The 23404-nt window shown below is 41.1% G+C and overlaps 1 protein-coding gene across 1 annotated transcript in view; it reads right to left on the bottom strand.

Moving 5' to 3' along the window:
- The window catches only part of rab10 (RAB10, member RAS oncogene family), an 82135-nt gene that overhangs the window by 12811 nt on the left and 45920 nt on the right, over positions 1-23404 (bottom strand). The window contains exons 2-3 of the mRNA XM_072563331.1: positions 10152-10212; positions 2474-2612 (exon numbers count right to left, since the gene is read on the bottom strand). Of these exons, the coding sequence (XP_072419432.1) occupies positions 2474-2612; positions 10152-10212 (200 nt within the window). The remainder of the gene's footprint in view (positions 1-2473; positions 2613-10151; positions 10213-23404) is intronic.

The following is a 23404-nucleotide window of genomic DNA, read 5'->3' as shown; positions in this document are numbered from 1 at the left end:
ACAGCTGCTCCTTTTTTTGAGTCATTTTAGGTGTTGGAGGTGCTTTCCTTGAAGTCCAGGAGCAGCAATTACTGTTTCATATGTTGTTGCATTTTTTTTCCCGAAGTTCCAAAACAAAGTCAACACAACAGCAGTTTTAAAAAGGAAGATGTACAGACAAAGGAAACACATGGTGAGGTCAGTGTGAGAGAGAGCGTGAAACTGACACCACAGTGAATCTAAACATTTACTGCTTTTGCTGTTTGAATTCATGTATCACTGGACATCGGAGTATGTCTGGGAAAATCAATAATCAGTGAAATTCACACCTGACCTTACAGGAACTGTTTGGGTGAAGTCACAGCACAGAAACAGATAAGTGAATTGTTTGAACCTGGAGCTGTGTTTTGTAGAGGAAAAAGACGGTGTTATTTTCTGGGTCTGTAGATTGTGAAGGAGCAAAAATGGCCTTTGCAGTGATATGTACTTCTTGTCAGATGTGGGAGTTTCAAAGAGAATTTACGGGTTACTGTCGATTATATCTGCAATAAATGCAGTTGGTTGCAAATCCTATCAGATTGAATGGATCGGTTGAAGAGACAGTTAGAGACAATGAGGAATTTACAACAGCAATGGTATGTAATGGATGGCAGATTTGGAAGGGTGGGGTGGAGTCGCAGATACAGTCACAAAGATAGATTAAATCCAGGAAAGGTAAGCAAGGCAGGCAGTTAGTGCAGGAGTCTTCTGTGGCTATCCCCATTTCAAACAAGTATGCTGTTTTGGAAAATGCAGGGGGTGATGGATTCTCAGGGAAACGTAGCACTAACAGCCAAAATTCCGGTATGGAGATTGGCTTAATGTAATGAGAGGTAAGTCGGGTTCCAAGCTAACAACTGTGCTAGGAGACTCTCTAGTCTGAGGTACAGACAGACGTTTCTGTGGCCAGCAGTGAAAAATCAGAATGATGTGTTGCTTCCCTGGTGCCAGGATCAAGATATAGAGAGGGTGCAGAATGTTCTCAAGGGGGAAGAGGGGCCAGCAAGAGGCCATTGCCCACACTGGAACCAACAACAGAGGAAGGGAAAAGGTTGCGATTCTGAAGGCAGATGAGAGAGTTAGGCAAGAATTTAAAAAGGAGATCCTCGAGAGCAATAATATCTGGATTACTCCTGGTGCGACAAGCTAGTGAGGGCAGGTATAGGAGGATAGAGCAGATGAATGCTTGGCTGAGGAGCTGGTGTATGGGAGAAGTATTCATATTTGGGATCATTGGAATCTCTACTGGGGTAGAAGTGACCTGCACAAGGAGGACGGATTGCACCTAAATTGGAAGGGGACTAATATACTGGCAGGGAGATTTGTTAGAGCTGCTCAGGAGGATTAAACTAGTAAGGTGAGGGGGGGGAGGAGACTCGGGAAATAGTGAGGAAAGAGATCAATCTGAGACTGGTACAGTTGAGAACACAAGCAAGTCAAACAGTCAGGGCAGGCAGGGACAAGGTAGGACTAATAAATTAAACTTCATTTATTTCAACGCAAGGGGCCTAAAAGGGAAGGCAGATGAACTCAGGGCATGGTTAGAAACATGAGACTGGGATATCATAGCAATTACAGAAACATGGCTCAGGGATAGACAGGACTGGCAGCTTAATGTTCCATGATACAAATGCTACAGGAAGGATAGAAAGGGAGGCAAGAAAGGAGGGAAAGTGCTTAGTCCCAGTTGGGGCAAGTTGCTAATCAAATTGCCAAGTTTCTACCAGAATGTATCTCAAATATGAAAATCTGTTAAGCAAATTATGATTCAGTGCCAATTAGTTCAAACAATTGTTTTGACAACGTGGATTTATGTATCACCTTTAATGCAGCGAGACGTCAAATCAGTTGAAGATATTTGTCTATATAACTTTCGTTGAAGTTCAGATAAACACATGTATTAAACAAAATTACATTTTCCTGCTGCTTCCTTAAAGTATGCATTTTGAAGATTTGTTACTTGTACCCAAAATGGTGTCAGGCTTCCAAGTCCCAATACCGATATATAGGAACTTTCCAAAATCCATTATCCTTCCTAAAAATGGCTGATTAAGTAACATTTGCAATTTAATTTATCAAAAGATAAAACTTTGTTTTTATATCAATTATCTCACTTATAGCTATTTATCATGCCAGTTTTCATTTTGAAAATGAAGTTTCGCTTATATTTTGAAGGAGATACTATGTTTAAATTTACATCGCTTTTGGAGTTGTTTTTTGTTGGTTAAGATTGTATTGGCTGTGTCAGTGCACCAATTTTGTAAAAGATGAATTAGTTTGTTGAGTTAGCACCAACTCAATCAGAAAAATCAACTTTGCATTCAAAATCAAAACATTGCAGAAACTCTTAAACATGCAAGGACTTAAACTAACTCACCAGACAAGACCATCCATAGCAAAAGACCCTCGTTCCTAAAACAATATATTTGTGATAAAATTGCAACAGTATTCTTACCTCATCTATGTTCCTCAGCCATTTGCTGATATTTTCAAAGCTTTTGGCATTTGTGATGTCATAGACTAGCATGATTCCCATAGCTCCCCTATAGTAGGAAGTGGTGATGGTATGAAATCGTTCCTGTCCTGCGGTGTCCCTTCAAAATGAGTAAAATCAACGATCAAGACTTTTTTGAAAAATCGCACACATTTTTATTCAGTCAATGCAACCTATTATGATGGATCTTTTAGAAAAGTAAAAGTGTCACATAAACACAGACTTAAAACTAGAACACTGAGGTAACTGTGGCTTTTGCTTGTACTTTAAAATCATGCAGTTGCAATTAAAGTTTAAACTAAGATTCCTCGAGTCAGTACGTCAGCCAAAAATTTAAGCGCTTGTCAGGAAAAGGGGCCTGGTCCCCAAGCATTTAATATATTAACACTGGAGCAATTATCCATAGACAGCAATGCTAGTCCAAGTACAGCACAGTAGACAGGAGCAGAGTAGTTTTTCTTTTAAAACCCTAACAGCTTCCATCTGACTATTTACATCAGAAAAGGACAATGCTTCGGATGTTGTCCTCTTACTGAAGGGCAATAATACAATGGGAAGAACTCAAGATAAATGCCAAAATTAATGATGCACTTCCTGCCAGTTAGAGTCTAAAAAAAACAAATCCAGATTGAGTTACAATACTAATGTAATTATTTTATTCTTTTACAATTGCCAACATGGAGAGCGTATTAACAACATTTTTAAATTTCCAACAGCATTTTTGACACTGAATTAGAAGGCATTAGTTATTGCACATGATAACTTTCCTGACCTCCAGCTTCCTTTTTTATAGTATACAATTGAACTTCCTTATCAAATGTAGCAACACACGTTGAAATTTTTACAACTGTTCATTTATAGAAGGGAATGTAGTGATCCTGAGCAGTTTAATCACGTTACATGGAAATAAAAGAACTGATAAACAAGCAAAGCAAATACATTGGGAGAGGAAGAAACAGCTATAATACCTGCCAAAAGTAAAATGAACGCTATGAATATAAAATGAATAATGAATAACTATTAAGATAGACCAAGGAGTTAATTAAAATTGTGTTTTTATATACTCTGCCAATAAAATAGATGACTGGCCCAAAGGTGGTCAGATGGAAAATTACACAGTCAAACTATTAGTCATCCTTAATAACTAAAAAGAAACTGGTTTCAAAAAGTTACATTTAATTGTACATTGTATAGAAGTAGTTAGTGTCATGGAATTGCAGTGTGGAAATAGATCCGTCAGTCTAACTCATCCATGCTAACCAAATACCCTAAATTATTCTAGTCCCATTTGTCAGCTACTGCAACGCAGGTGTGTTTAAACTAAGTAGTTGGGGGGAAACAAACTGGAAATTTAAGAAGGACGTTAAAAGGAAAGTGAGAATAAGTGAAGACAGACAACAGAATCAATGGAGCAGAAAATTCACGAAGGGACCATACAGTATGGTCAAGTGAAATAGGGATTGATAGGAAGAGGGAGGGGAGTAACAAATTAAGATTATTATATATATGAATGCACGAAGCATAAGAAATAAGGTGGATGATCTTGAGGCTCAGTTGGAAATTGGCAGGTACGATGTGGGGATAACTGAGACATGGCCTGGGAAATGAATATTCAAGGCTATACACACTATTGAAAGGACAGACCAATGGGCAGAGGGGGTAGGGTGGCCCTGTTGGTGAGCAATGGTATTCAGTCCCTTGCGAGGGGGGACATAGAATCAGGAGATGTAGTGTCGGTATGGATAGAGCTGAGAAATTCTAAGGGTAGAAAGACCCGAATGGGAGCTATCTACAGGCTTCCAAACAGTAGCTTGGATGTAGGGTGTACATTGAATAATGAGTTGAAATGGGCCTGTCGCAAAGGTATTACTACAGTTGTTATGGGGGATTTCATCATGCAGGTAAACTGGGAGAATCAGGATGGTACTGGATCCCAAGAGAGGGAGATGGATTCTTAGAACAGCTAGTACCAGGGAGAAGGCAATTCTGGATCTGGTGTTGTGCAACAAACCGGATTTGATCAGGGACCTCGAAGTAAAGGAGCCATTAGGAGGTCGTGACCATAATATGACAAGTTTTAATTTCCAACTTGAGAGGGAGAAGGGAGAAGGGAGAATCGGGAGTGTCAGTATTGTGGTTGAACAAAGGCAACTATGGAGCTATAAGAGAGGAGCTGGCCAAAGTTGAATGGTTCAATACCCTACCAGAGATGACAGTGGAACAACAATGGCAGGTATTTCTGGATATAATGCAGAAGGTGCAGGATTGGTTCATTCCAAAGAGGAAGAAAGATCCTAAGGAGAGGCAGGGACAGCCGTGGCTGACGAGGGAAGTAAGCATATCATAGCAAAGATGAGCAGGAAGCTGAAGGACTGGGAAACTTTTAAAGAGCAACAGAGGATAACTAAAAGGCAATACATGGAGAAAAAAAATGAGGTATGAAGGTAAACTGGCCAAAAATATAAAAGGAGGATAGTAAAAGCTTTTTTAGGAATGTGAAAAGAAAAAGAATGGTTAAAACTAAAATTGGGTCCTTGAATATAGAAATGGGTGAATTAATTAAGGGGAACAAGGAAATGGCAGAAGAGTTGAATAGGTACTTTGGATTTGTCTTCACCGGGGAAGACACAAGCAATCTCCCAGATGTAATAGGAGCTGAAGGATCTAGGGTAATGGATGAACTGAAGGGAATTTATATTCGGCAGGAAATGGCACTGGATAGACTGTTAGGTCTGAAGGCTGACAGGTCCCTGGGACCTAATGGTCTACATCCCAGGTTACTTAAGGAGGTAGCTCTAGAAATCGTGGACACATTGGAAAATGATTACCAATGTTCTATCGATTCCGGATCAGTTCCTGCGGATTGAAGAGTGGCTAATGTTGTCCCACTTTTCCAGAAGGGAGGGAGAAAGAAAACATAATTATAGACCGGTTAGCTTGACGTCAGTGGTGGGAAAGATTCTGAAGTCAATTCTAAAAGATGAAATTACGACGCAGTAATAGGATAGGTCAGAGTCAGCATAGATTTACGAAGGGGAAATTGTGCTTGACTAATCTTCTGGAATTTTTTGAGGATGTAACTATGAAGATGGACAAAGGAGAGCCAGTGGATGTAGTGTACCTGGACTTTGTGAAAGCCTTTGATAAGGTCCCATATCGGAGATTAGTGAGCAAAGTTAGGGCACATTGTATTGGGGGCAAGGTTTTGACTTGGATTGAAAATTGGCTGACTGACAGGAAGCAAAGAGTAGTGATAAATGGGTCCCTTTCAAAATAACCGAAACCAGTGGGGTACCACAAGGTTCAGTGCTGGGACCGCAGCTGTTTACAATAAATCAATGATATAGATGAAGGCATTAAAAGTAATATTAGCAAGTTTGCTGATGACACACAGCTGGGTGGTAGGAAGAAATGTGAGGAGGATGTTATGAGAATACAGGGTGACTTGGACAGGCTAGGTGAGTGGACGGATGCATGGCAGATGCAGTTTAACGTGGATAAATGTGTGGTTATCCACTTTGGTGACAAGAACAGTGAGGTAGATTACTATCTAAATGGAGTCAAGTTAGGTGAAGGGGAAGTACAACGAAATCTAGGTGTTCTTGTACATCAGCCAATGAAGGCAAGCATGCAGGTACAGCAGGCAGTGAAGAAAGCTAATGGCATGCTGGCCTTCATAACAAGAGGAAGTGTGTATGGGAGCGAAGAGGTCATTCTGCAGCTGTACAGGGCCTCGGTGAGACCGCACCTAGAGTATTGTGTGCAGTTTTGGTCTCCAAATTTGAGGAAGGACATTCTGGCTATTGAGGGAGTGCAGCGTAGATTCACGAGGTCAATTCCCGGAATGGCGGGACTATCATATGTTGAAAGATTGTAGCGACTGGGCTTGTATACAGTTTAGAAAGACGAGAGGGGATCAGATTGAGATGTATAAAATTATTAATAGATTGGACTCTCTGGAGGCAGGAAGCATGTTTCCGCTGATGGGTGAGTCCAGAACCAGATGACACAGTTTAAAAATAACAGCCAGGCCATTTAGAACAGAGTTGAGGAGAAACATCTTCACCCAGAGAGTAGTGGTTATATGGAATGCTCTGTCCCACAAGGCAGTGGAGGCCAAGTATCTGGATACTTTCAAGAAAGAGATGATAGAGCTCTTAGAGATAGTGGAATCAAGGCTTATGGGGATAAGGCAGGAACAGGATACAGATTGTGAATGATCAGCCATGATCATAATGAATGGTGGTGCTGGCTCGAAGGACCGAATGGCCTACTCCTGCACCTATTGTCTATTGTTATTTGGCTCATATTGTTCTAAACCTATCCTATTCAGGTACCCATTCTTTTAATTGTTGTAATTTCATACATGCACTAATCTCTGTATGAAAATATTGTCTCTTAGGTCCCTTTTAAATCTTTCCCCTCTCACTTTAAACCTATTCCCTCTAGTTTTGGATTCCCCTATGCTGAGAAAAAGACCCTGACTATTTACTCTCTCCATGCTCCTCATGATTTTATAAATCTCTATGGAGGTCATCCATTACCCTCTGATGCTCAAGGTAAAATACAGCCAGCCTATTCAGCCACTCCCTATAGCTCAAGCCCGTCAACCTGGCATTATCCTTGTAAATCTTTTCTGAACCCTTTTCAAGTTTAACACTACCTTTCCTATAGCAGGGAGAGCAGACTTGCACGCATTATTCCAAAAGTGGCCGAATCATTGTCCTGTACATCCACAACATGGCCTCCGAATTCGATACACTGACCGAAAAAGGCAAGTGTACCAAATGCCTTCTTCACTACCCTATCTACGTGTGACTCCACCTTCAAGGAATTATGAACCTGCACCCCAAGGTCTCTTTGTTCGCAACAACAATCTCCAGGACCCCATCATTAAGTGTATAAATCCTGCCCAGATTTGCCTTAGCAAAATGCAACACCTCACATTTATCTAAATTAAGCTCTACCTGCCACTCCTTGGCCCAGCAGCTCATCTGAGGTAACCTTCTTCACTGGGAGAAAGTGAGGACTGCAGCTGCTGGAGATCAGCATCAAGAGTACGGTGCTGGAGAAGCATCAGACAGTATCAGAGGAGGAGAATTCACATTTCAGGCAAAAGCCCTTCATCAGGAATGAGGCTGAGAGCCAAGGGGGTGGTGAGGCTGGGGGTGAAGGTAGCTAACAGCGCAATAAGTAGATGGGGGTGGCGGCAATGGTGATAGGTCAGAGGGGAGGGTGAAGCGGATAGGTAGGAAGGAAGATGGACAGGTAGGACAGGTCATGAGGGCAGTAACGAGTTGGAAGATTGGATCTTGGATAAGGTGGGGGACATGAGGAAACTGGTGAAATCCACATTGATGCCATGGGGTTGGAGGGTCCTCATTTCCCTTCTCCCCACCTTATCAAAGATCCAAATCTTCCAACTTGTTACCGCCCTCATGAACTGGCAATCTTCCTTCCCAACTATTCTGCTCCACCCTCCTCTCTGACCTATCACCATTACCCCATCCACCTATCTTCCCCTGCCCCAACCCCTCCCATTTATCTCACCACTCCCTCAGCTCAAATCATCTTTACTGTCCACTACGTCACCAATTCTGGTGTCATCTGCAAACTTAATAACCATCCCTACTGTATTCATAGTCAAATCATTTATATGAATGTCAAAAACGTGGACCCCACACTGATCCTTTTGACACATCACTGACCACAGGCCTCCGGTCCAAAAAACAATCCTCCAGCACTTCCTTCCATTTCCTACCTTCAAACCAATTTTGTATCCAAACGGCTAGCTCTCCTGGATTCAATGTGATCTAACCTTGCTAAATCAGTTCACTAAGCTGAACCTTATTGAATGCCTCGAAGTCCATGGAGACAATATCCATTGCTCTGCCTTCATCAATCTTTTGTCATCGCTTCAAAAACTCAATCACGTTAGCGAGACATAATTTCCCATGCACACAGCCACATTGACAATCCCTAATCAGTCCTTGCCTTTCCAAATACATGTAAATCCTGTCCCTCAGAATCGCCTCCACAACTTACTCACTATTAACATCAGACTTAGCGGTCTATAGCTCCCTGGCCTTTCCTTAACACCTTTCTTTTTGTAAAGCTAACAGAATTATGGTCATTGGCCCCAAAGTGCCCCCCCAATGACACCTCAGTCACTTGCTCTGCCTTATTTCTCAAAAGAAGGTCAAGTTTTGCTCATTCTCTAGTAGGTTCATCCACATACTGAATAAGAAAAACTCTTTTTTTTACACACAAATCCCTCTCCATCCAAGCCCAGTCCCAGTCTAGTTTGAAAAGTTAAAATCACCTAACATGAGAACACTATCATTCTTACAGATGTCTAAGATCTTCTTACAAATTTGCTTCTCAATCTCCCACTGATCATTGGGGGGCTTATAGCACTTTAATATTTCTGATGGCTCTTAAAAGAAAAAGGGAGTGATCTGATTATTACTCAAGGGGAAGCTGGAGGTGTACTTATGGACAAAGGAACCTCGATTATCCGAATACCAATTATACAAAAATCAGATTATCCGAGGGAGATCTCTGGGTCCCAACAGAAACATTACAAAGATGTGTCCAATACTGATCGCGTCTTTTGTTTACAGTGATTAAAAGCACTGCCGAGAACAGTCCTGGACTGATGGGAGCGCAGGCACCATCTCTAAATGACTGACCTCCCACTCCCTCTTTCTCTCTTCCCACACTTTCCCTGGAGTGCTACACAGGCGTGTACCCTAAACCCCTATTATCTCTCTAATATTGTCCTGTACAGGGCAGAGGTGGAACCTGTCAAAAAGATGCAGTAAAAAGTTGTATGTGAGGCTGTGCGCGCGTGCTATTTGAAGACTCAACCCCCAAAAGGCAGTAGCAGTAGTCTTGCTGTTGGTGTCCAGTCCAGCTGGCCCGGAGAGGTTGGGTATGGGGGCGGGCGGGAGGGGCAGTGTTGGATGGGTTTAGGGAGGTGGGTATGTGGGGCAGGGCCTCATGCGCTATGATGCTGCCTTATCTCCTGAACAGGGAGCAGATTTTACAGAAATCTCCTAGCTCTAAATGAAAGGCATTGAATCAATTCACCAAATAATCAATTATCTGAATGAAATCGTGCCAGCCCATCTCATTCGGATAATCAAGGTTCCTCTGTATATGAGGGACATATAAAGGAGACTTACTCTTTGGGAGTTTTGCTGTGTGCATGTGGGCCAAATGGTTAGTTTGTGTAATGCAAAATTGTATATCATGAGTATTACCATCAAATTTGATTGAGCACTATAGTAACAGATCTTAAGTACTGACATAGTTGAGAAACAGAATGAGAATGACACACAAAATATAGAGAAGAGGTGAAGTACAGTACAAGTCAGTGGTTGGAGGTGGAAAAGGAGTCACAGAAAGTGGGTTTCCAGAATTACAGTTTAGATCAAGTTTGTGGTTTAATATGGTATAATTGCAATAACCTTCTGATCACTTAAAATAAAGTTGGTTTTCAAATCTATTGCATTTCTCAGAAAACTAAACCAATTGGGCAGTCACTTACCGTTTTCTTTCTTTACCCTTACATGTATCGCTCCAGCCACAAAACTATCATCCCTTGATAGACAATTAGCAAAAGTTCACCACTTACCATATCTGCAGTTTGATCTTCTTTCCCTGTAGTTCAACGGTTTTGATTTTAAAATCAATTCCTGTAATTGCAAAAACAACATTTTAAAATACTTTATAATGCACGATATATTTTCAATTAGTTAGGACTCAGATTGACTAACACCTTAAACTCATCTTAAGATGGACTTGGTTCTATCTATATGGTTTCACAGGAGAATGGACTCTGACTTGAGAATGCTAAAATAGGAGAATTACTACTATTTAATAACCTCACTATTTCCCAATAAATAACAAACTTACAAATAATGATTTAAAAACTTATTTCATAAATCATATGCTATCATTTTCTTTAGAAAACAAGTTCTCAATTAGAGTTTAAAGCTGCTAGCAGAAAAGATTACAAGAAAAAAGTTGATAAATTGGAAAAAAAAATTAACACGAAAGTACATGATTCTAAAAACTGCCAATTTCTTCCCAAAAGCCTTTGATAAGCTACAATTTTACTGCAAGCCTACAGGAATACTGTAGTTAAAAAATCTTGGCAATGAGGTTATGAATTTGGCCTTTCAAAACAAATAAAAAGCTAAAAGGGTCTATGCAATATAATATTTCAGGTGTTTCTTGAAAATTTTCCAAAACCAAGCTTGTAAAGTTTCTGAAAGTAAAAATGCAATGTCATCCAGATATTTCAAATCACTTGCAGAACAGAGTAAGCTAATACAACACAAAATTCCCTCATTTGAATTTTGGGTACTTTCTCTCAAAGAAAATATTCAGATGCTTGAATAATTTCACAGCTAATAGAGAAGAATGACAGAAAATTCCCTAAGATCAACAGCTAATTTGTCACCTGGTCCTGATCCACCTATCAGGAAACACTAAACAAAAAAGGAAATCCATGCAAATTATATTACTGACAATACCTTCCTTTTAAAAGGAAAGATAGAATAGTTCTATCCACCAATTACTTCAGCACTAGTTACAAATAAGGTTTGTTGGTACATTTATTACAGTAAGAAATCATTTGGATTCAACCCATACGAAAAAGTCTGAAATCAAAGCAATGCTCTAATTAATTAGACTAAGTAATTATACAGATTTAATTCAGAATGACAGCACCCTATCGATATGTACAAATAATAAAAATGTATATTTGGACCACTTTTAAGGTACAAAAGCCAACTAAGTTTTTTCTGAAGTGCAACAGTAAAATCAAGAATTGTAGCAGCTAATTTACATAGAAAATCCAGATGATCAATGGACGCAGTAAATGAGGTGGGTGAATATGCAGGAAAAACTCCACTAGATTTGAAATGATCCTTTAGAGCCTTGTTTAGAGATTGGTGAATGCAGGTTTTACACCTCTTGCAGCAGCAAGGGAAAGTGTCAGGTGGGTTGGTTGGCAAGGAAATCGGAGGGGGAGTGGTCTCTGCAGAACACAGAAAGGGATGCGGAGGGAAATATATCAATTTCACCGGTTTCCAAATCTCCCCTCGTCCCACCTCATCCCAGATCCAAACCTCCAACCTGACACTGTCCTCTTGACTTGTCCTACCTATCCATCTTCCTTCCTACCTACCTATCCGCTCCACCCTCCCTACCAACCTATCACAATTTCCTCCCACTTGCATCCACCTATCGCCTTCCCATCTACCAACCCCCAGTCCTAGCTACACCCCCCTTTCCCTCACCACATAGCTGATGAAGGGTTTATGCCCGAAACGTGGACTCTCCTGCTCCTCAGATGCTACCTGACCTGCTGTGGTTTTCCAATGCCAAACGTTTTGACTCTGACTCTCCAGCATCTACAGTCCTCACTTTCTCCAATTATACAATAGCTGTTTGGTAGAACATTACTGAAAATGGATATTTTGCTGAAGCTTTTCTTCTATTAGAATAACTTTCCTAGAAATACCAATGTAAAAGGAAAAATAACATTTATACTACAAGAATGCACTGACTGGTTGGCAAGTGCGCCCTCTTGATAGAGATATTCTCTCTCAAAGCACCAGTTAGATGATATTGACTGTTGTTAACTGACAAGCATTGTTCAAGCTTTAAGACTAGGCAAGTTGATTTTAATTGAATAATTTTCCAGTGTAATGCCCTGACAAGAGCCTGGCTCCCACCTGTTGAGTTGAAACAATAGGATTGTCTGAAAAGTTTGCATTGTCAGAAGTCACATCACTAGGTTGCAGACCAACAGGTTTATTTGAAATCAGAGTTTCGGAACACTCAAATAAACCTGTTGGAGAGTTTTGAAAAGATTTGCAGCTCAGGTTGAGGTTCTGGATGTAGGTTTGCTCACTGAGCTGGAAGGTTCATTTTCAGATGTTTTGTCACCATACTAGGTAACATCTTCAGTGAGCCTCCGAATGAAGCACTGGTGGTGTAGCCTGCTTTCTATTTATACGTTTGAGTTTCCTAGGGTTGGTGGTATCATTTTTTGTGGTGACATTTCCTATAGCGATGTCATTTCCTTTTTTTTCTCAGAGGGTGGTAAATGGCACTTTGACTGGGCAACACATCCACCTTAGGAGGAGCCAAACAGAGACACACAAGAGAATTCCTAGAAGCACGGCATTTCAACCGGAACTCTATCAACACACACACAGTGACTTGGATCCCAATTACCACCTCCTGAGAAAAAGAACAGGAAATAATGTCACCAACCCTAGGAAACACAAACATATAAATATAAAGCGGGCTGCACCACCAGTGCTTCATTCGGAGGCTCACTGAAGATGGTATCTAGTATGGTGACGCAACATCTGAAAACCTTCCAGCTCAGTGAGCAAACCTACATCCAAAACCTACTGGACGACAACCTGGTGTCATCTGACTTTGTCTGCCCCAGTCAACACCAGCATCGCCAGATCAGGTTTGCATTGTGATTCACTTGTGTTCTGGAAGCTGCATATATTAATATAAAAGGCCCCTTTCAAACCGAAAAGGTACAATATGCATATACTTTCTATTTTAATTCAACAAAATAGTGGCAGTCACACTCCAATTAGTCCCTCAGATCAGAGTGAATCTTTCAAAGTTAGGTTGCCAATTGTTAATCATCACCTAACTAGTGCATTCCCCATGGCATCACATCTACCAGAGTCCACTGGCCAACCAATTTGTATTCTCAGCGTATGATATCAATGTCTTCACTTTATATTGGGACAATTTGTGAGAAATATCCATAAATTCAAGAGAAAAAACTTTGACAAAACACGTTTGCAGCAATACTCCAGTTTGATTATGTTAGCCGAAGAATAGTTGGATAGATAGAAACTTAGGGGCAGAATAGGCTATATAGGCACCTGCAATCCTTTTGCCATTCTCATCATGACTGATCATCTTCCTCAATGTCATTTTCTTGCAATATTCTTGCCATATTCATCCAAATATCCCAAGATGTCATTTGGTATGACAAATCTATTAACCTCGGTCTTAAACTTAATGACTGAACTTTCAAATCCCTCTGGAGGTGGAGAATTCCAAACAGTCACCACTAAGTAACAATGCTCCTACTCACCTCTACCCTAAATGATATTTTGATACTGAGCCCCCGGTTCTAGACACACACCAAAGTAGCCATCCTTCCTGGATGTATGCAGTTAAAGGAAGCTCAATATCACTTTTACCCACATTGCATAAATGGACAAAGATTCAGATGATACCAGAAAGCGTTCTTCCAACTTGTGAAAAAAAAACTCACTTAAGCAGAGGCTGGAACAATTCCCAATTGCAAGTTATCGGCATTCATCAGAAACTCGCAATCACCATTATTGCTTAATATGTCAAGTAAATGGCAACCAAGTTTCTCCACTCCATTTTCAGCAGTTTCAGGACATGTCAAATATACTTGAAATTGTACTCATGTATACAAGTTACTCATGGAGCTAGAATAATGACAATAAGACAAACCTAGTTTAAATAAGCACAAGGAGAATGGAATACATTCCGCCTGCAACACAATTAAGAGGGGCAAGTTATAGATGGGTGGCAGCTTGTTAAAAAGGTTTTGTGTACAGGTATAATATGTGCTGGAGGATTCAAAGGCAGAAGTAATTTGGTTTGAATTAGAAACAAACATATTAGTAACTTATGGTATACCAACAAATGAAAAGCAATTTGAGGATACAATTTCTAATATTTGGAAATTGTAAAACAGCAGAGTTAACATCAGACTTGCACTTTCCTAATATAGACCAGAAAAAAAAAAGCAAGGGCAAGGGAGCTAAATAACTTTGGAAAATTTCTCGGTTACTTTCTTGGTCATTTTACTTTCACACAATTGAGAACAGAAACAGATCTAACTCTTAGGAATGGAATAGGGCAAGTGAAAAATTTTCATGGACCAAAAATTGGCAGATCAAGATACAATTGCGGGGTCTTCAATAAGAGATCACTTGGTAGAAGATGAAACAGCTCCTCGAGAAAAGCGTCATTTAGCTTTATGGATGGTTTTTTAAAGCTGATATTAGAGTGCAAAGGGAGAGTTTCAAACACATAATACAGTACAGAAGCAAGTACATTACAGGTACACAAGAGAACGGAATGTGGAAAGGACTAAGCTGATTGACAAAAGATTAATTTATAAAAGAAACACCAAAGTATTTTGAACACATGTTAGGGAGGCAGGACAGATCTAAAGAAATATTTCAAAACTGTCAAAGATTTGCTCCATTGGGAAACATGAGGAGATGCCGGTGAAGGAGCACCACTCTGAAAGCTTGCAATTTTAAATAAACCTGTTGGACTATAGCCTGGTGTCATGTGACTTCTGACTTGTCCACTGGGAAAGGAAGACAAAAAAAAGGATGCACAATCTGCAACGAATGAAGGAAGTTAAGGAATGGTAACAAATTAAAATAAGAACACACAAGGCTACAAGGATCAGTGGTAGGCCATTAGACCATAATATACAGGAGTAGAATTAGGTCATTTGGCCTGTCGAGACTGCTCAAATCATTCGATCATGGCTGATAGGTTTCTCAAACACATTCTCCTCCATTCTCTCGATAACCCATCATATAAATGATACAGAAGAGGGACATTTGTTCACCTTGATCAAGGTGAACAAAGACACCCAGACCCCCTTTCTACCTTCCCACACAAAGCCCATAGCCCTGTGGCTTACAACACTTGAGATGCAGAATGTAGTACTTTTTAAAAAGAGTTTTGCGTCTCTCCCACTACATCCAACACAGGTAATGAATTCCAGACACCCACCACCCTCTGCATAAAAAAGGTTTTCCTTATCGTCTTGTTTCCCCCCACCTCAGTCAAAGCAAAATGCTCAGAAACAGAGTTTGGCTTGACCTCCTCTATTTTTATTCCGGGCCCTGGAGGGAGAAAGAATGATCACCCATGTGCACAGGAACATGAGTTTTCAGTCTTCTCTGGACAAGCAGTTTCTTAATGAATTATATAGTCATTTTACAGGGAGAATCATCCAGATAAGGCAACATACATATTGATTGGGTGACTGTTACACTCAGCGAGTGTCGATAGGAGAGATTAAGCCTTCTGCTGTTATACAATGAATGCTCTTAAACTGGTTAACTGGCTTGACATAATGGATACTTTTCCCCTTGTTAAGTGACCTTACATACTGAATGCTTCCAATATTGTTAAATGGCTCTACATAACAAATACTTTTCCACCTTGTTAACCCATTATCCTTGTCTCCAGCATCCCATTGTTAACGAAGACCTCGTCTGATCTGAGGCATGCTCAGCTGAACCTCTTGTTTCACAAAACTCAGAAGTTAACTCTTTCCCTGCTTGCTTATACCCGATACACATTCTCATTCCCTCAGTTTATCATTTCAGGATAACCACCAAGATCGCACTGCCAGCTTTCATAAGACTGACAGCCAGCATCCAAGCAAGACATTGACACACAGCATTCAACGATTATAACAAAAAGTACTAGTCCACTACAGTAAATGGAGTTTGAAGAATGCTCCATGTGGAAAAAAAATTCACCAGTAAAGTTCTTAAATCCACAGTCCTTAGCGACCACTCCATCCCCTCCAAGTCGTGGAAACAAGCCAGCTCTCCAAAATCTCCTTTTGTAAAGTCCAACCTAGAAACAAAATTCTTTCTGCTCTTGCATCACTCCTCCGAGAAATCTAACTTATTGGATAATGGCAGTTAAATAATTAACAAAACTGAAAACACTTCCGTCCTTGCAGAGATGCTTCAGATGGAGGATACCAGCGCATGCGAGTGTGCAGTGCAGCAGCAGGCTAAGTGAATGCAGCATTCTTTGCTGCTTCTGCTCCCACTCGGTGCTGAATACTGCTGTTTAAAATGTAATAAAACCAAAAGACTGTTGTGATATTAGCTTAGACAATAGACAATAGGTGCAGGAGTAGGCCATTCAGCCCTTTGAGCCTGGACCACCATTCAATATGATCATTCCTAATCAGTATCCTCTTCCTGCCTTATCTCCATAACCCTTGATTCCACTATCCTTGAGAGCTCTGTCCAACTCTTTCGTAAATGAATCCAGAGACTGGGCCTCCAATGCCCTCTGGGGCAGAGCATTCCACACAGCCAGCCCTCTCTGGGTGAAGACATTTCTCCTCATCTCTGTCCTAAATGGTCGACCCCATATTTTTAAGCTGTGTCCTCTGATTCGGCACTCACCCATCAGCGGAAACATGTTTCCTGATGCCAGAGAGTGTCCAATCCTTTCATAATCTTATATGTCTCAATCAGATCCCCTCTCAGTCTTCTAAACTCAAGGGTATACAAGCACAGTCGCTTCAGTCTTTCAGTGTAAGGTAATCCCGCCATTCCAGGAATTGACCTTGTGAACCTACGCTGCACTCCCTCAATAACCAGAATGTCTTTCCTCAAATTTGGAGACCAGAACTGCACACAGTACTCCAGGTGTGGTCTCACCAGGGCCCTATACAGCTGCAGAAGCACCTCTTTGCTTCTATACTCAATTCCTCTTGTTATGAAGGCCAGCATGCTATTAGCCTTCTTCACTATCTGCTGTACCTGCATGCTTGCCTTCATTGACTGGTGTACAAGAGCAACAAGATCTCTCTGTACTGCCCCTTTACCTAAATTGATTCCATTTAGGTAGGAATCTGCCTTCCTGTTCTTGCCACCAAAGTGGATAACCATACATTTATCCACATTAAACTGCATCTGCCACGCATCTACCCACTCACCTAACTTGCCCAGGTCACCCTGTAATCTGCAAACATTCTCATCACATTTCACCCTGCCACCCAGCTTAGTATCATCAGCAAATTTGCTAATGTTATTGCTGATACCATCTTCTCTATCATTTACATATATTGTAAAAAGCTGCGGTCCCAGCACGGATCCCTGTGGTACCCCACTGACTATTGCCTGCCATTCCGAAATGGAGCCGTTTATCACTATCCTTTGTTTCCTATCAGCCAACCAATTTTCAGTCCAATCTATTACTTTGCTCCCAATACCATGCGCCCTAATTTTACTCACTAACCTCCTGTGTGGGACTTTATCAAAAGCTTCCTGAAAGTCCAGGTACACTACATCTACTGGATCTCCCTCGTCCATCTTCAGAGTTACATCCTCAAAAAATTCCAGAAGATTAGTCAAACACGATTTCCCCTTCATAAATCCATGCTGACTCTGACTTATCCTGTTAGTACTATCCAGATGTGTCGTAATTTCATCCTTTATAATAGACTCCAGCATCTTTCCTACCACTGAGGTCAGACTAACTGGTCTATAACTTCCTGCTTTCTCTCTCCCACCTTTCTTAAAAAGTGATATAACATTAGCCACCCTCCAATCCTCAGGAACCGACCCCGAATCTATCGAACTCTGGAAAATAATCACCAACGCATCCACGATTTCCCGAGCCACCTCCTTCAGTACCCTGGGATGTAGACCATCAGGCCCCGGAGACTTATCAACCTTCAGACCGAGCAGTCTCTCCAACACCAAATCCTGGCAAATATAGATTCCCATAAGTTCAGGTCCTTCAGCCACTGTTACCTCAGGGATATTGCTTGTGTCTTCCCCAGTGAACACAGATCTGAAGTACCCATTTAATTCTTCTGCCATTTCTTTGTTCCTCGTAATATATTCCCTTGTTTCTGTCTTCAAGGGCCCAATTTTAGACCTAACCATTTTTTTTGCCTTGCACATACTTAAAAAAGCTTTTACTATCCCCCTTTATATTATTGGTCAGTTTACCTTCGTACCTCATTTTTCCTCTGCGTATTTCCTTCTTAGTAATCCTTTGTTGCTCTTTAAAAGCTTCCCAGTGCTCGGTTTTCCCACTTATCTTTGCTATATTATACTTTTTCTCTTTTAACTTTATATGTTTCTTAACTTCCCTCATCAGCCACAGCCGCCCATGCCTCCTCCTGGGATTTTTCTTCCTTTTAGGAATGAACTAATCCTGCAACTTCTGCATTATACACAGAAATATCCGCCATTGTTCCTCCATGGTCATCCCTGCTAAGGTATTGCACCATTGGACTTTGGCCAGCTCCTCCCTCATAGCTCCATAGTTCCCTTTATTCAACAGAAGAACTGTCACTTCCGACTGTACCCTCTCCCTCTCAAATTGCAGATTGAAGCTTAATGTATTGTGGTCACTACTTCCCAATGGCTCCTTCACTGACCAATTCTGGTTCATTACACAATACCAGATCCAGAATTGCCTTCTCCCTGGTCGGCTCCAGCACCAGCTGCTCTAAGAATCCATCTCTGAGGCACTCCACAAAGTCTCCTTCTTGAGGTCCAATACCATCCTGATTCTCCCAGTCTACCTGCATGTTGAAATCTCCCATAACAACTGTGGTAACATCTTTGCGGCAGGCCAATTTCAGCTCCTGATTCAACTTACATCCGACATCCAGACTACTGTTTGGGGGCCTGTAGATGACTCCCAAGAGGGTCTTTTTACCCTTAGTATTTCGCAGCTCTATCCACACTGACTCTACATCCCCTGACTCTAGGTCCCCCCGCACAAGGGACTGAATATCCTCCCTTGCCAACAAGGCTACCCCACCCCCTCTGCCCGTCAGTCTGTCCTTACGATAGCACATGTAGCCTTGAATATTCATTTCCCAGGCCCTGTCCACTTGAAGCCACGTCTCAGTTATCCCCACAATATCGTATCTGCCAATTTCCAAAAGAGCCTCAAGCTCATCCATCTTACGTCTAATGCTTCGTGCATTCATGTATAGTATTTTTGATCAGTGAACGTTCATATCCCTTAAATGGTGGAAAGACAAGGTAAAACTCACGTGGTTAAATGCCCATAGGAAAGTCCCTGACAAAAGCCTACTGATGTCCTCTTCACCGTTGTTAGTTTCTTCACTTTTCATTCTCATGACTGGGAAGCTGATTGAATCAGTTAGATCAGGTTGAGGAAGGGTGGGCAGTGGTCTACAGAACATAGGACAATACAGCACAGTACAGGTCCTTCGGCCCTCGATGTTGCGCCGACCTGTCATACCAATCTGAAGCCCATCTAACCTACATTATTCCATGTATGGACAAGTATATGGACAATGACGGCTTAAATGTACTTAAAGTCGGCGAATCTACTACCTTTGCAGGCAAAGCATTCCATACTTTTAATACTCTGAGTAAAGAAACTACCTCTGACACCTGTCCTATATCTATCACCCTTCAATATAAAGCTATGCCCCCTCATGCTCACCATCACCATACTTGGTGAAAGGCTCTCCCTGTCCACCCTATCGAACCATCTGATTATCTTATATGTCTCTATTAAGTCACCTCTCAACCTTCTTCTCTCTAACGTAAACAGCCTCAAGTCCCTCAGCCTTTCCTCATAAGACCTTCCCTCCATACCAGGCAACATCCTAGTAAATCTCCTCTGCACCCTTTCCAAAGCTTCCACATCCTCCTTATAATGCGGAGACCAGAACTGTACACAATACTCCAAGTGTGGCCGCACCAAAGTTTTTTTACAGCTGTAGCATAACCTCATGGTTCCAGAACGCGATCCCTCGATTAATAAAAGCTAAAAAAAAAACTGTATGCCTTCTTAGCAACCCTGTCAACCTGGGTGGCAACTTTCAAGAATGTGTACGTGGACACTGAGATCCCTCTGCTCATCTACACTACCAAGAATCTTACCATTAGCCCAGTACTTTGCATTCCGGTTACTCCGACCGAAGTGAATCACCTCACACTTGTCCGCATTAAACTCCATTTACCACCTCTCCGGCCAGCTCTGCAGCTTATCTGTGTCTCTCTGTAACCTACAACATCCTTCGTCACTATCCCCAACTCCACCGACCTTAGTGTAGTCTGCAAATTTACTAACCCACCCTTCTACGCCCTCATCCAGGTTGCTTATAAAAATACAAACAGCAGTGGACCGACCCTTGTGGTACACCACTGGTAACTGCACTCCAGGATGAACATTTCCCATCAACCACCACCCTGTGTCTTTTTTCAGCAAGCCAAATTACTGGTCCATACTGCTATATCATCCACAATCCCATTCCTCCACATTTTGTCCAAAAGCCTACTGTGGTGAACCTTATCAAATGCCGTGCTGAAATCCATAAACACCACATAACCAGTTTACTCTCATCTACCTGTTTGGTCACCTTCTCGAAGAACTCAATAAGGTTTGTGAGGCACGACCTACCCTTCACAAAACTGTGCTGATTATCCCTAATAAATGATTATTTTCCAGATGATTATATTTCCTCTCTCTTATAACCTTTTCCAATACTTTACCAACAACTGAAGTAAAGCTCACTGGTCTATAATTACCAGGTTTGTCTCTACTCCCCTTGTTGAGTAGGGAACCACATTTGCTATCCTCCAGTCTTCTGGCACTATTCCTGTAGACAATGACGATTTAAAGACCAATGCCAAAGGCTTGACAATCTCCTCCCTGGCTTCCCAGAGGATCAGAGGATAAATCCCATCCGACCCAGGGGACTTATCTATTTTCACACTCTGCAGGATTTCTAATACCTCTTCCTTGTGGACCTCAATCCCACCTAGTCTAGTAGCCTGTATCTCAGTATTCTCCTCGACAATATTGTCGTTTTCTAGAGTGAATACTGTTGAAAAATATTCATTTAGTGCTTCCCTATCTCCTCTCACTCCACACACAACTTCCCACTAATCTTACTCTTGTCATTCTTTTATTCCTTAAATACCTATAGAAAGCTTTAAGGTTTACCCTGATCCTATCTGGCAACAACTTCTCATGTCTCCTTCTGAGCTCTCTCTTTAGGTTTTTCCTGGCTACCTTGTAACCCTCAAGCACCCAAACTGAGCCTTCACATCTCATCCGAACAAAAGCCGCCTTCTTCCTCTTGACCAGAGATTCCACTTCCTTCGTAAACCTCAGCTCCCGCGCTCTACAGCTTCCTCTCTGCCTGTCAGGTACATACTTATCTAGGACACACAGTAGCTTTTCCTTGAATAAGCTCCATATTTCTAATGTGCCCATCTCCTGCAGTTTCCTTCCCCATCCTATGCTTCCTAAATCTTGCCTAATCGCATCGTAATTGCCTTTCCCCCAGCTGTAACTCTTGCCCAGTGGTATACACCAATCCCTTTCTATCACTAAAGTAAACTAACAGAATTGTGATCACTATCACTAAAGTGCTCACCTACCTCCAAGTCTAACACCTGGCCAGGCTCATTACCCAGTACCAAATCTAATGTGGCTTCGCCCCTTGTTGGTCTGTCTACATACTATGTCAGGAAGCCCTCCTGCACACACTGGACAAAAACTGACCCATCTGTAGTAGTCATACTATAGTACTCCCAGTCAAAGGTGTGCTTTACCTGCGAATAGAAGAACTCCAGAGCAAATGTTAGCTGCTAAAAGTATCTTTGCATTCCCTCGCTCCTTTCTTCCTTGGCAAGGTGGTTATCAGTACGAAGACAGTCACACATTTAACTATACTAAATTGTGTCTGCCTACTTCAACATTTTAGTTCTTGAAGTCTGTTAACTTTGTTCACTATTTGTAACATTATCAGGTTTTATACAATCCATAAACTTATAAATTGTACTGCCTAAGTTTTCAGTCAATTATAAACAACAATGGTCCTAAAATCAAACCCTCGGGGAGCCCCATTCATGTTATTCAAAAATTATGTTTCTTTAATAAATTGAGACTTGGCTAATGCGAAAGCTGTCAGAAAAAGTATTTCCAAAACAGAGAACAGCAAGAAAAAAAAAGTTTCCTGTACTTTAGCAATTGAAGTAACAGTTTTAGTTGAGATTTAAATTTCAAATACTCACGGGAAACAAATGCAGAATATTTTAAAATACATTCTCCAAATGAAACGTCCCCAGTCAGAGTTACAGTGGCAACTTTGGTAGAGATCAATATTCTTTGAATTTGCAATATGAAGGAGGCCAATGAAGTCTTAACAGTAATTAACAGAACTGAAATAGCGCAGATTCAAGTTCTAATATTCTCTAAACTCCTAACAGAACATCAAACTCAAAATGCTCTCTTTTTGTGAACACTCTGCATTAAAAAAAACAAAAAGATATCATAATACAATACTCTCATCTGGTTAAAGCATAACCTCTGACAACTTTTTTTGAAAAACAGGCATTGTAGAATTTCTAACAAATCAGGGGCTCAAGGTTTTAAGGTTACAAGAGTGATAATTTTAAAAGGGACATAATGTTGTACAATTTCAATGTAAAAACAAAATCTGCCCCATTACATAGCGCATGAAACACCTCTGAATTGAGATCCTGATTCAAACAAGGCAAAACAGTTACTTAAAAAGGATTTTATGAACCAGTATTTTAACACCCAAAACTTTTAAACATCAAACACTCACAGCATGGCACAATTTACATTGAAACCTTCCTTTGTCAACCCAAGCATTCATACAACCTTACTTTCAGCATTTCTAATTTTAAAATTTTTGCATCCTCTCACTGAAATTAGATTTATAACAAGAGAAAGCCCTCACAGCAGACCACATGGCGTCGCAGTCCAAGCTACTCTCTTTCCCCCCCCTCAAATGAAGACTCGCAGAGCCTCAAATTTTGTAACTAGGGGACTTCAACCCCTTTCTCACTTTACTCCTCAAGAAGCTCGAACCCCAATTAATCACAGATAACCCGATTCCAATTAAACACACAAAACTCGAATCCAAGCACAGCGCAGAGGATTTGAACCTCAATTATCCAGCCAAGGGGACTCGAATCCCAGTACCGCACAGAGGAGTCTAACCTCAATTACACCCACTCAATATGTTGCTAGACTGGGGGACTA

This window comes from Chiloscyllium punctatum, chromosome 3, assembly GCF_047496795.1.
Source record: "Chiloscyllium punctatum isolate Juve2018m chromosome 3, sChiPun1.3, whole genome shotgun sequence".
In the NCBI taxonomy this organism is placed as follows: domain Eukaryota; kingdom Metazoa; phylum Chordata; class Chondrichthyes; order Orectolobiformes; family Hemiscylliidae; genus Chiloscyllium; species Chiloscyllium punctatum.
Note: the sequence above shows the minus strand (reverse complement) of the source record. Positions and strands in the feature narration are given on the sequence as shown.